A 13,464-nucleotide genomic window follows, 5' to 3' on the forward strand; every position below is an offset into this window, starting at 1 on the left:
CGTCGGTTACATGACGATCCCAGGCCGTCATACAACTGACGCTTTACATTCGGTTAGGTGACGGTGTTGGTTTAGGGGTAGGTTTAGGTCTGGGTTAGGGTTAGGCTCCGATAACGTCATCTAACCGACGTTTAAGGGTACCCTAAAAAGGCGGATGTTGACGTAAGGTCAAAACACGTCCCAAGACGTCAGTTATATGAGGTAATCTCAAATATTTTGAATTGGTATGTCCAGAAAATAAATCCTCCAAAGTCCAGCTTAGTGCCAGCAAATCCAAAGAGGGAATGTTTTGCATGAATCACAGAATGTGACTCCAAACAACAAAATGGGTTAACATATATATATATATATATATATATATATATATATATGTATATATAAGCTGATACTATTCAAGAAGCAGCTGAAAATTGAAAGTATGTTCCCTGAGCACGTAACTGCTAACTAAAAAAATTTTTGAGTGATATATCAGTATAGTTATGTCACTTGTTGCACTACAAACGATAGACTTAGTTGTAAACTAGTTATGTACTCAAAGTTTTTTACACTTAAAGTATATTTTAATACACTAAAATGTTGGCCGATTTAGTCCCAAGTAGTTGCAACAGTGCACTTACAAGTATACTTCTAGTACATTGATATTAGTAAACTTGCTACAAGTTTACTTAAAAATATACGGTAACACTTTAGAATACTGTATCTTACTTACTGCAGAATTAATAAGGAATTATTGACAAACTAATAGGTAATGTCTACTAATTAAGGTTCAAGAAAAATAACTAAGAAGTAACTACTGAACAGTCATACAAAACTAACCTCAGATTATTTGTATATTTTATATACAGTACTGTGTGTGTCTGTTTTCCTCAGCATATAATGCCACTGAGTAAATTCATGTATTTGAGGCAACGACTGAGGGAAACTGAAAATATAGAGAACTTATTAGTAATTAATAAATAAGTATCAAATAATTCTGCAGGAATTACTTAGAAGCTGGAACAGTATTCTAAAGTAAAAATATAGTGAACCCATTAGTAATTAATAAAGAATTATCAAATAATTATCTAGGAATTAGGCTACTTATAATCTGAAACAGTCTTCTAAAGTGAAAATATAAGGAACTTATTAGTAATTAATAAATAACTTTTAAATAGTTCTTCAGGAATTACTTAGAACCTGGAACAGTATTCTAAAGTGACAATACAGGGAACCCATTAGTAATTAATAAATAATTATCAAATGAATTATCTAGGAATTAGGCTACTTATAACCTGAAACAGTCTTCTAAAGTAAAAATATAAGGAACTTATTAGTAATTAATAAATAATTATTAGATAGTCCTTCAGGAATTACTTAGAACCTAAAACAGTATTCTAAAGTGACAATATAGGGAACCCATTAGTAATTAATAAAGAATTACCACATACTTCTGACTCAAATCAAACTTACTGTAAATAAAAAAATATTAGCCTCTATATATTAACGTAATCATCTAAACCTTTGTAAAATACACGGCAGTTACTTGCGACAAAGGCGAAAACAAGTGAAAAAGGCAACAGTGGCAAGGAACCAAAACTCCATCAGGTGACAGAATGGAGGAAAAAACCTTGGGAGAACCCAGGCTCAGTGTATGTGGCTACCGCCATATTGCCGGAACTTGAATGGTGCAAAAGAAGTTTAAAATGTATAAGAACTAAGTATAATAATAAGGTTTTATATACATGCGATGTTTTTGCTTATTTGCAGATCATAGCCTATAGGTAAATGTCTGCACTTATTTTTCTTATTAGTGCTGAAGAATGACAAACTGACTACTGTGTATGACTGTTAATCAGTAGTTACTTCATAGTTATTTTTCTTGAACCTTAATTAATAGATAATTAATAGTAGTTCTCCGGGAGGTATGACAAAATTCATTAGCTATTGATTAACAAACTGATACTTAACACAATCATAAAATTATTAGTTAACACATCTTCCTTAGTAGTTAACAGTAGTGACTTAAGTGTTAATAAAGAATTACCTATTAGTTCTTCATTAATTCCTTATTAGTTATGCAGTAAGTAAGATACAGTATTCTAAAGTGTTCTCAAATATACTTGAACTATACAATGGAGAAACCTTTTTGTACCCTAACATTCTGTAGTTTTATTTAGGTCTGCCCAGAAATAAATATTTCATTTAATATTTTTTTTATTTTATTTACTTTCCTTTTGTTTGCTCCTTTTCATTGCTCGTCTAATTGTGGTTAATAAGACAACACTGTGTGTTTTTATTTTTTCATTACTCTAACATAAATTAGGAGAATGATTCATGATAAATGAACTAATTACAGACACTTTATTTAGATATGTTTGTATATCAAAATCTGTATTGTTTGTATAGTATACAAGTTCGCACACAATATATTATCATATTCAATGAATAATAATCCAATAAATAAAAACAAATGTCTCTTTTTTTTTAGAACTATAATTTGTCTATTAACCCCCACAAGACCGTTTGGACATTAAAGGATTAGTTCACTTTTCAAAAAACTTTTGCTGAAAATTGACTCACCCCCATGTCATCCAAGATGTCCATGTCTTTCTTTCTACAGTCGAAAAGAAATTGAAGGTTTTTTATGAAAACGTTCCAGGATTTTTCTCCATATAATGGACTTCAGTGGGAACCAGACGGTTCAAATTCCAAAAGAAACTTTCAGTACAAACTGCAAACTTGTTCAAAGGGCTTTAAACGAGTCTAGACGATAAATAAGGGTCTTATTAAGCGAAACAATCGCTCATTTTTTTAAAAAAATAACAAAGTTTAAGTTTTATAAGATCAAACGCTCACCTTGCTCTGTTCTGTGGTGCACGTTCGTGACTCTCCTGTTCTAACTCGTTCAGCAAAATGAACAAATCTTTTCCCGAATCAATTCGTTCGTTTCTTTCGCCGAATGAACCAAATGACTCGGAAAAAGATTTGTTCATTTTGATGAACGAGTGCGTTATAGAACAGAGCAAGGCGAGCATTTGAGCTTATAAAACTTAAACTTTGTTATTTATTTATAAAACGAGCGATCATTTCGCTTGATAAGACCCTTATTCGTCGTCTGGAATCGTTTAAAGCCCTTTGAACAAGTTTGCAGTTTGTACTTAAAGTTTCTTTTGGAACTTGAACCATCTGGTTCCCACTGAAGTCCATTATATGGAGAAAAATCCTGGAATGTTTTCATCAAAAACCTTAAAGGGTTAGTTCACCCAAAAATGAAAATTAAGTCATTAATTACTCACCCCCATGCTGTACCAACCCTGTAAAACCTTCGTTCATCATCGGAACACAAATAAAGATATTTTTGATTGAATCTGAGAGCTGGATCAGTCCTACATAGAAGGGACTGGCTCTTGACGGCCCATAAAGTCATTAAAGAAAAGGTTTAAATATTCCATGTGCCTACAGCGGCTCAATTATAAGTTTATCAAGCGACGAGACTACTTTTTGTGCGAAAAAAACATAAATAACGACTTTATTCGACTATTCTATTACTTCCTTATGGGCGCATGCCCGAGAACTGAGACGAGGACGTTCTCCTTCGACTACTTTTTGTTACCGGCTGCTCTCCGCTTAGGAGTATTACCGCCACCTACCGTATAAGATGATGTGCTGATACAGCTGGAAGCGCAAAACTTTCTGTTTACAAGCAGAGGAAGATGCGCGCTGTACATACGCTTTTCAATTAGCGTATTTTCCGCACTATAAGGTGCACTTAAAGGGCATATTGCAGGTTAGAGGACCCAACGAGTCAATGCATAGAAAAACAATGTAGGAACTATTTTCTTTAAAATATACGTATAAACACACTACAGAAGCTTCTGCAGTCGTTTTTGTGAGATAATTTTACTTCCGCGTCTGAAAATGGGCGTGGCGGGCGTGACGCAATGAGCGGGAGAGCCGTCGATTCACACAACAGGAAAACAATGAATCGCATGACATTTCGGACGCTGAGGAAATACTCGTATGACGGATCAAGCCATAAAGTTATGAGCCTGCTATGCTAAAGAGATCAGGGACAGGCCAGGATAATGTCAGACAGAATGGTCAGAGAAAAATTGAGCTGTGATGTGAGGAGAACCAGTGGAGAACAGGACAGGTGCCTTTTTGGTGAGAGACGTGCTTATAGGCTATACACGTTCGCTAACGATATACACTGTGCTCACAATATTGTACAGATTATTATGATCCTATAACAGGCCAGCAGACATTAGTATGTTTAGGGTAGATTTATATACTATTAAATGTATAAAAACTTACTTGAGTATATTTCTATTCTAAAAGCATAGGCTATACTCAGGTAAATTTTTAATACATATTTTTCACCTAGGTTATAACAAACAGAACATTAAAGATTTGAGTATTTAAACAACCAATTTTGTTTTTCAATTATAAGTTCTATTTAGGGCATGACATGACGAAGTTACCTATATACCACTATTTGATGCCATTGGTAGTATACGACGATCAATATTCTTGCTTCGGCATACCATGATGTTGAACTCCATCATATCGCCGGGATGCTATAGTCATTTGATCTGAAGTGAACGCTACACACGACCGCGTTTTCCGAGCCGATGCAGAAGAGAAATCCCGTCTCTTCACCTGCTCAAACCGCACCAGGAACGAAAGATAGGCTATATAGCACCGTCACTTTTATTGTAATGGAAACTTGTGGACTCGATCTTGAAGTCCTGACAGGCTGGAGTTTTTGCAATCTCCACAAACACAATAATTTACCATGACGATGATAAATTAAAATGCAAAAACTAACGAAAGCACACTGACTGACGAGCGCTCTCACTGAACACCAGCCTGCTCTCCACTGAGCCGAGGCTGAGGCTCCCTGATATGACGTCAAATGACGCGATGTTGAAAAAAAAGCCGTTTTTACTAGCAGTCCAAGAAACGCTCACTTTATCTTCTAAATTAGTGCCCTTGTGTTGTTTTAAAACATTTTAAATCCTGCATTAACTTTTCATATGGTATTTTCATACAAGGTTATCTATAAATTTCGATTTTTTTTTTACCTGCAATATGCTCTTAAAAAGCCTTTAATCTTCTAAAAAAACGACAGTGTTCCTTATAATCCGGAGCGCCTTATATATGGATCGTCATCTTATATGATAGGTGGCGGTAATACTCCTAAGCGGAGCAGCCGGTAACACAAAGTAGTAGAAGGAGAACGTCCTCGTCTCAGTTCTCGCGCATGCGCCCATAAGGAAGTAATAGAATAGTCGAATAAAGTCGTTATTTATGTTTTTTTCGCACAAAAAGTAGTCTCGTCGCTTGATAAACTTATAATTGAGCCGCTGTAGGCACATGGAATATTTAAACCTTTTCTTTAATGACTTTATGGGCCGTCAAGAGCCAGTCCCTTAGGCATTCTATGTAGGACTGATCCAGCTCTCAGATTCAATCAAAAATATCTTTATTTGTGTTCCGAAGATGAATGAAAGTCGTATGGGGTTGGAACAGCATGGGGGTGAGTAATTAATGACTTAATTTTCATTTTTGGGTGAACTAACCCTTTAATTTCTTTTCGACTGAAGAAAGAAAGACATGGACATCTTGGATGACATGGGGGTGAGTAAATTATCAGCAAAAGTTTTTTTTTTCAAAAGTGAACTACTCCTTTAATTATTTTCAGACAAGTTCAGTAATGACTGTGATTATAATTGTAAGACCATAAAGATAGACTAGGCATGCCAATCTATTTCCATTCCATTTCATCTCCTCATTTTTATTATTTCTACAATATTTTGTATTTTGAGCTGACCTATGCTATCCAGATAAAGAACTGGCATTATGACACCTCCCAAGACAGCGGAACATATTGCAATAAAGATTAAAGTGCAGTAGTACATATCAAAACGTATTGGTAAATTGTGTCCAAATGAAAAGATAAGTGCTGATGGCAGGTAAGTGGTAAAAGTCAAGACAAAACTGTTAATGATGGTACGCAGGGCTCTCTTCTTTTGGGGATGTATACTACTTTTCCCTGAAGGATCAGGTTTTCTCAAAGCTTGTAAAACTGAGACATCACAAAAACCAATCACAGGTAGGGAAATAAACAGAGGCGTAGATGTAAAAGTGCTTGTAAAAACCCATGGATGTACAACCATAATAATTCCAAAACAAATGATCATCAACCAAATTATCATGCCGATTACCTTTCTGACTATTGCAATTCTCCTACTGTTGATGTAGATGATGGGATGAACCACAGCAAAATAATAATCTCCACAGACACAAGCCATGAAGAGAGGTCTTCCACACAAGGGTATTGAATATGTGAAATTATTAAAGTATTCAAATTCTGAGTTATGCAACAGCATGTAGTTATAGACACCGAAAGGCAATAAACTTAGGAAAATGAGATCAATGATCGTCAGGTTAAACACAAAGAAGTCATTCGTAGAAATGTTTTTTCGATGTCTTTGACAAAGTTTTCGAAGTACAACAGCACTGGCAAAGACACCCAGAAGAACACAAAATGCAGAGAGACCGGACCAGAACAAGGGAAAAGTAAGCTGGTCACTGCAAAGTGTGAAATAGTTCCTGGTTCCATTGGAGAAATCTGAAGCACTCTGATGTAAAAATGACATCCCTAAATGCACAAAGAAAGAAAGCAGTCAATGAGACTAGTCCAATTACTTTAGAAGTTAAAGTGATCTGCTGAGGAAGAGTAAATAAAAAATATTTATTTATTTATTTATTATTTATTTATTTATCTTACCTCAGTGATGTCTATCATAACCAAGAGGAAAGAGATGCAATGAAAGGAAACAAGTCTCATGAACGAGTTCTGAGAGGTATTACACAAATAGCAATGGGTTATATCCCTTGACTGTGAAGTTTTGAATATGATGCAAAATAACATCACCAGAAAAACAAACTCTGTTTAAACAAAAGTGCATAGCAGTGGTGGGGGAAAGTTCTATTACATCCATCTAATGACAGTATACAGTACGATGCCTGTATTGTCATTCCATGCTTTCTATAATTTTCTATTATTATAATTATTATTAATATTTAATTTTTATTTTTTGTTCAAGAAAGTTCTCTATATTCAATGGAGCTTGATGTTGGTTATTATTGTTATTATCAGTGTTGGGAGTAATGCATTACAAAAGTAATACATACAGTAACATATTACTTTTTGCTGTAACTCAGTAGTGTAAGGCATTACTAATCAATTTTCAGTAATATTTTACTCGTTACATGTTCAATGAGGCTTGTATTACATTGTATTGTATTACAATGAGACTTTTAGTTTTAATTGTAAAAAAAAATAAAAAAAATAAAAAAAATACAGCAAGACCGTGAGACATTAACGAATGGAAAAACGCAAGTAGGCTGAGTTACCTGTTTAACAGAATTACAAAAAATATATTTTGCCTCCTATTCTTTTGTCAAGCATGAATGTGTGTCTTTTCTCTAATATTAAAACAAAACATAGACTGATATTTGTCTAATGTCTGGAGTCCTTTAAGGAAGTAGCCTATATACGTTTCAATACATTATGTATTTTCTGAGAATTTTTATTTCAAGTTTTGACTGCAAATGTAATGTCCATAATGCTGAACTTCCCCAATTTTAAATAATTTATCCTCAACAAGTTTTGTGGTGTAGGTCTACGTATTTTATAATGTTAACTTCAAATAAAACTAATAGCCTAATTTAAAGATAAGGTAGCATTCGATCTGGACGGTAAGGAGAATAACACTGGGAGTTGGAAGAGGTGTGTCGCGATTCTGTAGGTTCGTGGATCTAAATGTGTGGTGAATCGCGATTTCAGTTTCATATTGCATATCGTTACAGCCCCAAAGTTAAGTTCAACTTCCTTATAGTTATTTTGGTGAAAGTAACTCAAAAGTAATACATGAGTAATGTAACGCATTACAATTCTGAGACAGTAATATTGTAAGGTAATGAATTACTTTTAAATAACAGTAACAAGTAATGCCTAATGTATTACAGTTTGGTAGTAACTTGCACAACACTGGTTATTATTATTATTAATAATTATTTTTCTTCCCTGTTTGAAGTAGGGGTGGTCATTATGGCAAAAATATCATATGATTTTTCAAGAAAATCACAATTCACGATTTTATCATGATTCTTTCTTTCTTGAGAAGATTCTTCTCATGTTGGTTATACTATTTTGTAAGAGACTTCGCATCTTAACATTAAAGGGTAGTTCTCCCAAAAATAAAAATTGTCAACATTTACTCTCTCAAGTTGTTAAAGAGTAACTAAACCCTAAACCAACTTTTTTTAGTTAATGATCTGTAAGAATGGATCTTTATTAATACCAGTCATTGATTCGAGTAACTTTTTTGACATTTGTGTATGAAGTGTTTTATTTCTACAATATATTGTGTAAAAACGTCTTAGTGTTTTTAAGCCCTCTTCAGGTTGAACGGTGGCTACTGCAGTTGAATTTTCCTATTGGATGTTCCACACTTCGTGACGTACGCAGGTTTCAGCTCACCACGCTCTTGGTACGAGCGGCAGTATAAAAACCATCTTGTTTCGTCAAAACCACTGTAGCGAGTCAGGAGTTGGAATTGCGAGTATTGAAAACGATCAGGATAGAGTGTTTTACAACACTATCTCACGACCAATTCGTACGAATTCGACGCATGATTAAAAAGTGGCTAATTCGTACTAATTCGTACGATCTCACTCGTACTAATTCGTACGATTTGTCTAAACCCACGTGATGGTTAGGTTTAGGGGAGGGGTAAGTGGTAGGTCATTCGTACGAATTCATACGAATTGGCCAATTCGTAAAATATGTACGATTTAGCAAAATCGTATTAATTCGTACGAGTGAGGTCGTATGAATTGTTACGAATTAGCCACTTTTTAATCATTCGTCGAATTCGTACGACTTGGTCGTGAGATCGGGTTGTGTTTTAGCGTCTATTTTGTCCCCTCTCCGCTGGGGTCTGCCCACTTTTTCAGCATTTTTCAAATATTGCCAGTGGGTGGAGTCAGGCTCTGACCAGGGGTTTAGTTACCCTTTAAACTCATACATTTCTTTTTCCGTTGATTTTTTAAAATTATTATTTATATCTCAATCTGTTATTTTGAAGAATGTGGGTAACCAAACAGTTGCTGGTCCCCACAAGAAGGAAATTAATACAGGTTTGGAACAACATTAACCGTGAGAGTAAATAATGACAGAATTTTCTTTTTTGGGCAAACTATCCCACAAGCGGCAGCATTACTATGAGGCTATTGTCACTTTACCACCGGCACACATCTAAAATACACACACATCAATATGATGACACGCACTCAATTTCCTCTCAAATGTTTGCTTTCACTTTAGACATAACCAACTGTGTTTATGTAAACCTTGTGTGTATTTGACCGTATTAGTGCAATACGACTCAAAAAATAACTTATTCCAGTAACCCGGCCCTGTCTGACAAGCTTTTAGTGCCTGTGCGTTTTAGGTAAAACGCGCTCAGAAAAGCGCATGTTAGGAGTGGATTAGCATGCGATAATGGCAAGGCTTTATTAACTTTTGTGAACTGCAGTGTCACTTGAGTGTAATGTTACGGAACTGCTCAGAGACAAGACGTTGAGATCCAAATGCAGATTTATTAGGGTTAATCCAGACACGTAATCCAAGAAACAGGCAATGGTCTAAACACAGGTAAGCAGTCCAAACGAACAAACAAACAAACCAGGAAACACAGGAAGGGGTCAGAGGCAGGAGAATAATCTGAGGAATAGACAGGGGATCCAGGAACCGGGAAACAATGAAGAAACACTCAGGAGTTAAGTGTAACAACATACAAAACTTCATGGAGAGTTTATGAGTGAAAAGGATACAAATAGGCTAGGCCACTTGGGAGACTAACACGGTGATGAGACACAGGTGAATGCAATCAGTGAAGATGAGTCCAGGCAGTGAATTATGGGAAATGTAGTGCGTGGCTGATCGTGACAGTAACTACCTTTGCGTTAACATGTGATGGGGATGTACATCGCGTTGTAGACTTTAAAATCGTGACACACCCCTAGTTTGAAATCAATACTGGATTGAACATAACAAGTGTATCCTGCGGCCATCCAGGACCAGACTTGAGGAAACCTGCTTTAGTGCAACAGAGGACTCATTGTAACATATGATGCAATGATTACATATGACAATGGATAAATGAGCAAATATAGGCATTATTTCAAATTTGTTTAGTGGAAAAATATACTGTATAATTTTTTATCCAATTTAAAATCTGTAAGTGAATTACTTATTAATTATCAGAGACTGCTCACTGTGTATGCAGAAATGTATGTAGTAAAATGTATATTTACACAATAACAGCTATTTGGTGGCCCGAGAACGCAAATTTTGAATTAAGTACTTCTAATAATCTGTGACTTTCCCTCTGTAATGTTGTTAGGGCTCTCAAAACTCCATAGTTATGAATAAGTCCCTTAAAGGTGTTTTAAAGGTGGCTTTATGTCCGCTGATAGGGCACTCATCCATTCAGCATGGCGGAGTGGGTACCCGTTCCCCAAAGTGTCCTCTAGGGGACACAGTTCGAGTTCTCATTCGAAAGGGAACATCTCAGGTTATGCATGTAAACATGGTTCCCTGAGAAGGGGAACGAAAGACTGCGTCCCCTTCCCATGCTTCAGGTATTCCTGTGCACGTCTCCAACAGACAAGGAAGTTGATGACGTGTTCTACAGGCACCCTTTTATAATTGCAGTCGCACAAATGATACGTCTTAGGCTCTTGCCAGCCAATGTCAAGTTCATTACCGTGTTCCACATGAACATCAGACACTGGTCATGCCTGTGGCATTACCGAAAGTGCCCTCTGGGAGGCACAGTGTCTTGTTTCCCTTCTCAGGGAGACGTTATTTAATGCCAAAATAATGTTTCCGTTTGGGCAAGATGTAAATCTGCCCCTAAGTATTTGAAGGTTGAGCAATGAGATCATTGGTACAACAGGAACCAATCAGCTGTGCCCTATAGAGAAAATGCGATTGCAAGCAGATTGAGTTAAGGACCTATCAGTCTGCGCCATGACAGAACTTTGCATGTTTGAGTATGCAGGTGTCACTGGAGGCTTTGTATAAGCACAATTACATAATATACGCATAGGTAAACCAACACAATGAAACTCTAAACAACATATCAATCATCAGTCTTGACAAATTGTCACCCACAAGATTGAGAACAAGAGACATATAATGTTCCACTGACTCACACAATCAACACACAATCAACAAGCTCACAATTATAGGGGAGACCAGAGCGAGTTGTAACACTTTTTACTCCAGTGAATATGTTAATACTCTTGGGTAGGTTAATATTTTATCATCATTTTCTCTATAGGCACACACATAAGTCTTGGCTACAACAAAATTACTTCAAACAATTCCATTTTAATTGCCCAGGGAAAAGATACAGATCAATGAGGACACATTAACATACTGTACTGTATAGGGTCATGTTTTCACACTAAATGAGTTAAGTTGTGACAAAGATTTTTCAGCCAAGTTTAGCAAAACACTAGCCTGGCATGCCAGACCTACATCAAGATGTTAGGTCTGGAAACTCATCATTGACAGGGCTCAATCAAATTCTCTCTGCACGCAATTGGATAGCGCTAGAAGGTGACGTATTAAGCGGAGCAAGTTGATATATTAAACTTTTACCGCATCCAGTCCAGCTGTCAACATTGAACATTGAAAATAAGAGAGATTTCCCAGAATCCATCCCCAAAATAAGGGATTTTTTTGTTTTTTACACGACCCACAAACTTTAAAAATAAAACACTAATCATTAAAGGTCAAAAGAGTTTATAACTAGCCTACATACAGTATGTGTGAGAGAGAAAGAGACAGTGTGTGTTTTTGTGTATGAGAGAGAAAGAGACAGTGTGTCATTAAAAAAATAATATAGAGAATGTTTAAATACTAATATCAGCTTACGAGGGAAACGGAGGCGGAGTAGTGGTGCTTCGGGGTGCTGGAGATGATTCAGGAGAGGTCCGTGCACCTTACCGATCAGAGCGCGCGCTGACATGGAGTAAAGCCTTTATACTTGACGACACAGCACGAGTGGGCAAAAATGACAAGTTGATCGTTTCCCCACAGCTTTTTTGTAACAGCACGCGCGGCGCCGGCCGCATCCGAGGATGAACAACTTCAAACCGAATATGTCCGAGCTTGCTCTGACCGGTGACAATTCATGCTACCCATCGAGATTTCCTACTTACCGGTTATGCGCATGTGCAGACTCACAGTTGTTTTTTTTTTTGTTTTTGTTTTTTTTAATTTTTTACAAAGGGGACATTTTCCTGTTATAATGTATAATTTCCCTTTAAAAAAAATGCTTACTACCATATGAATATTTGTACGGTCAGCCAGCTGAAAAGGAATAACTGAAAGTTTCAGTTACTATAAGAAAAGGTGTACTTTGACAAGTCAAAGATGAATATTTTATGATAATTTTTACTTTTCACACCGTTTTAAAAATATAAACAGTAGTCTACAGTATACAGTAGCTACTCATAACTTAGAATTGTATTAGAATTGTATTTCATACGACTTTAATCGGCATTCTGTGATCAATTCGCGCTACGGTAGCATTTTTCGACAAGGCAGCAAAAATCGACAGAACAGCGGCTCAACTCTGTCGTCATTATGTTAATGCCGACACTATACACGATGTGATCGGCCCTACCAGAGTTGAGTTTTTCCAGCTAATACGTCTATTGAGAGTTGCTAGACCACACTTTGCTGCAAAATAATTTTTGCTGCCGCTAGGGTGCGTCTAGATTTCTAGGCTAGCAAAACACAAAAACAAAACACACATTTTCAAACCATTATTTTGGGCAGCTGATATGGAACTTACTCAATTAGAAAAAAAAAAATGCTACATTAAAATAAAATTCAAAAGTTACCTGTACCAAACTGACAAAACTGAGAGCACAGTTCACCATGGTTTTGCTTAGACGCAACTAATACCTGACATAACCAAATTGATGTCATAATGTTTTACTGTCTCTTGTTTTACTCTGATTCCAGGTGTCTTTCTTCTTATTCATCATCTTTGTTGTATACACCATGCTTCCCTTCTCCATGAGGGATGCCATCATAGCCAGCGTGATCACCGCGTCCTCTCATACTATTGTCCTCAGTGTCTGCCTCTCCTCTACAGTCGACCATGTGGAGCCCCTGGTATGGCAGGTCAGTGCTATCCCGTCTGTCTTGCTATGTGCGTGCCAAGAGCTGTGAGCTTTACCCTGTGCGCCAACTGCTTAAGTTTGCCTTTGGTTGAAATCATTGCCAATTGCTTGTGATTGTGCATGTGTCTGTGGGAACAATTACGGATGCTTATTAAGCCAGATATGTATTTTGTTGTTTATAAATTGGATGCTTATTGTAATATTGAT

The 13,464-nt window shown here is 36.4% G+C and overlaps 1 protein-coding gene across 1 annotated transcript in view; it reads left to right on the top strand.

Moving 5' to 3' along the window:
* Positions 1–13,464, top strand: part of adcy2a (adenylate cyclase 2a) — a 186,986-nt gene that overhangs the window by 86,620 nt on the left and 86,902 nt on the right. The window contains exon 3 of the mRNA XM_039694380.2: positions 13,097–13,258. Coding sequence (XP_039550314.1) covers positions 13,097–13,258 — 162 coding nt within the window. The remainder of the gene's footprint in view (positions 1–13,096; positions 13,259–13,464) is intronic.

Source organism: Pimephales promelas, chromosome 12, assembly GCF_988280905.1.
Source record: "Pimephales promelas chromosome 12, fPimPro1.hap1.1, whole genome shotgun sequence".
Classification (NCBI taxonomy): Eukaryota; Metazoa; Chordata; class Actinopteri; order Cypriniformes; family Leuciscidae; genus Pimephales; species Pimephales promelas.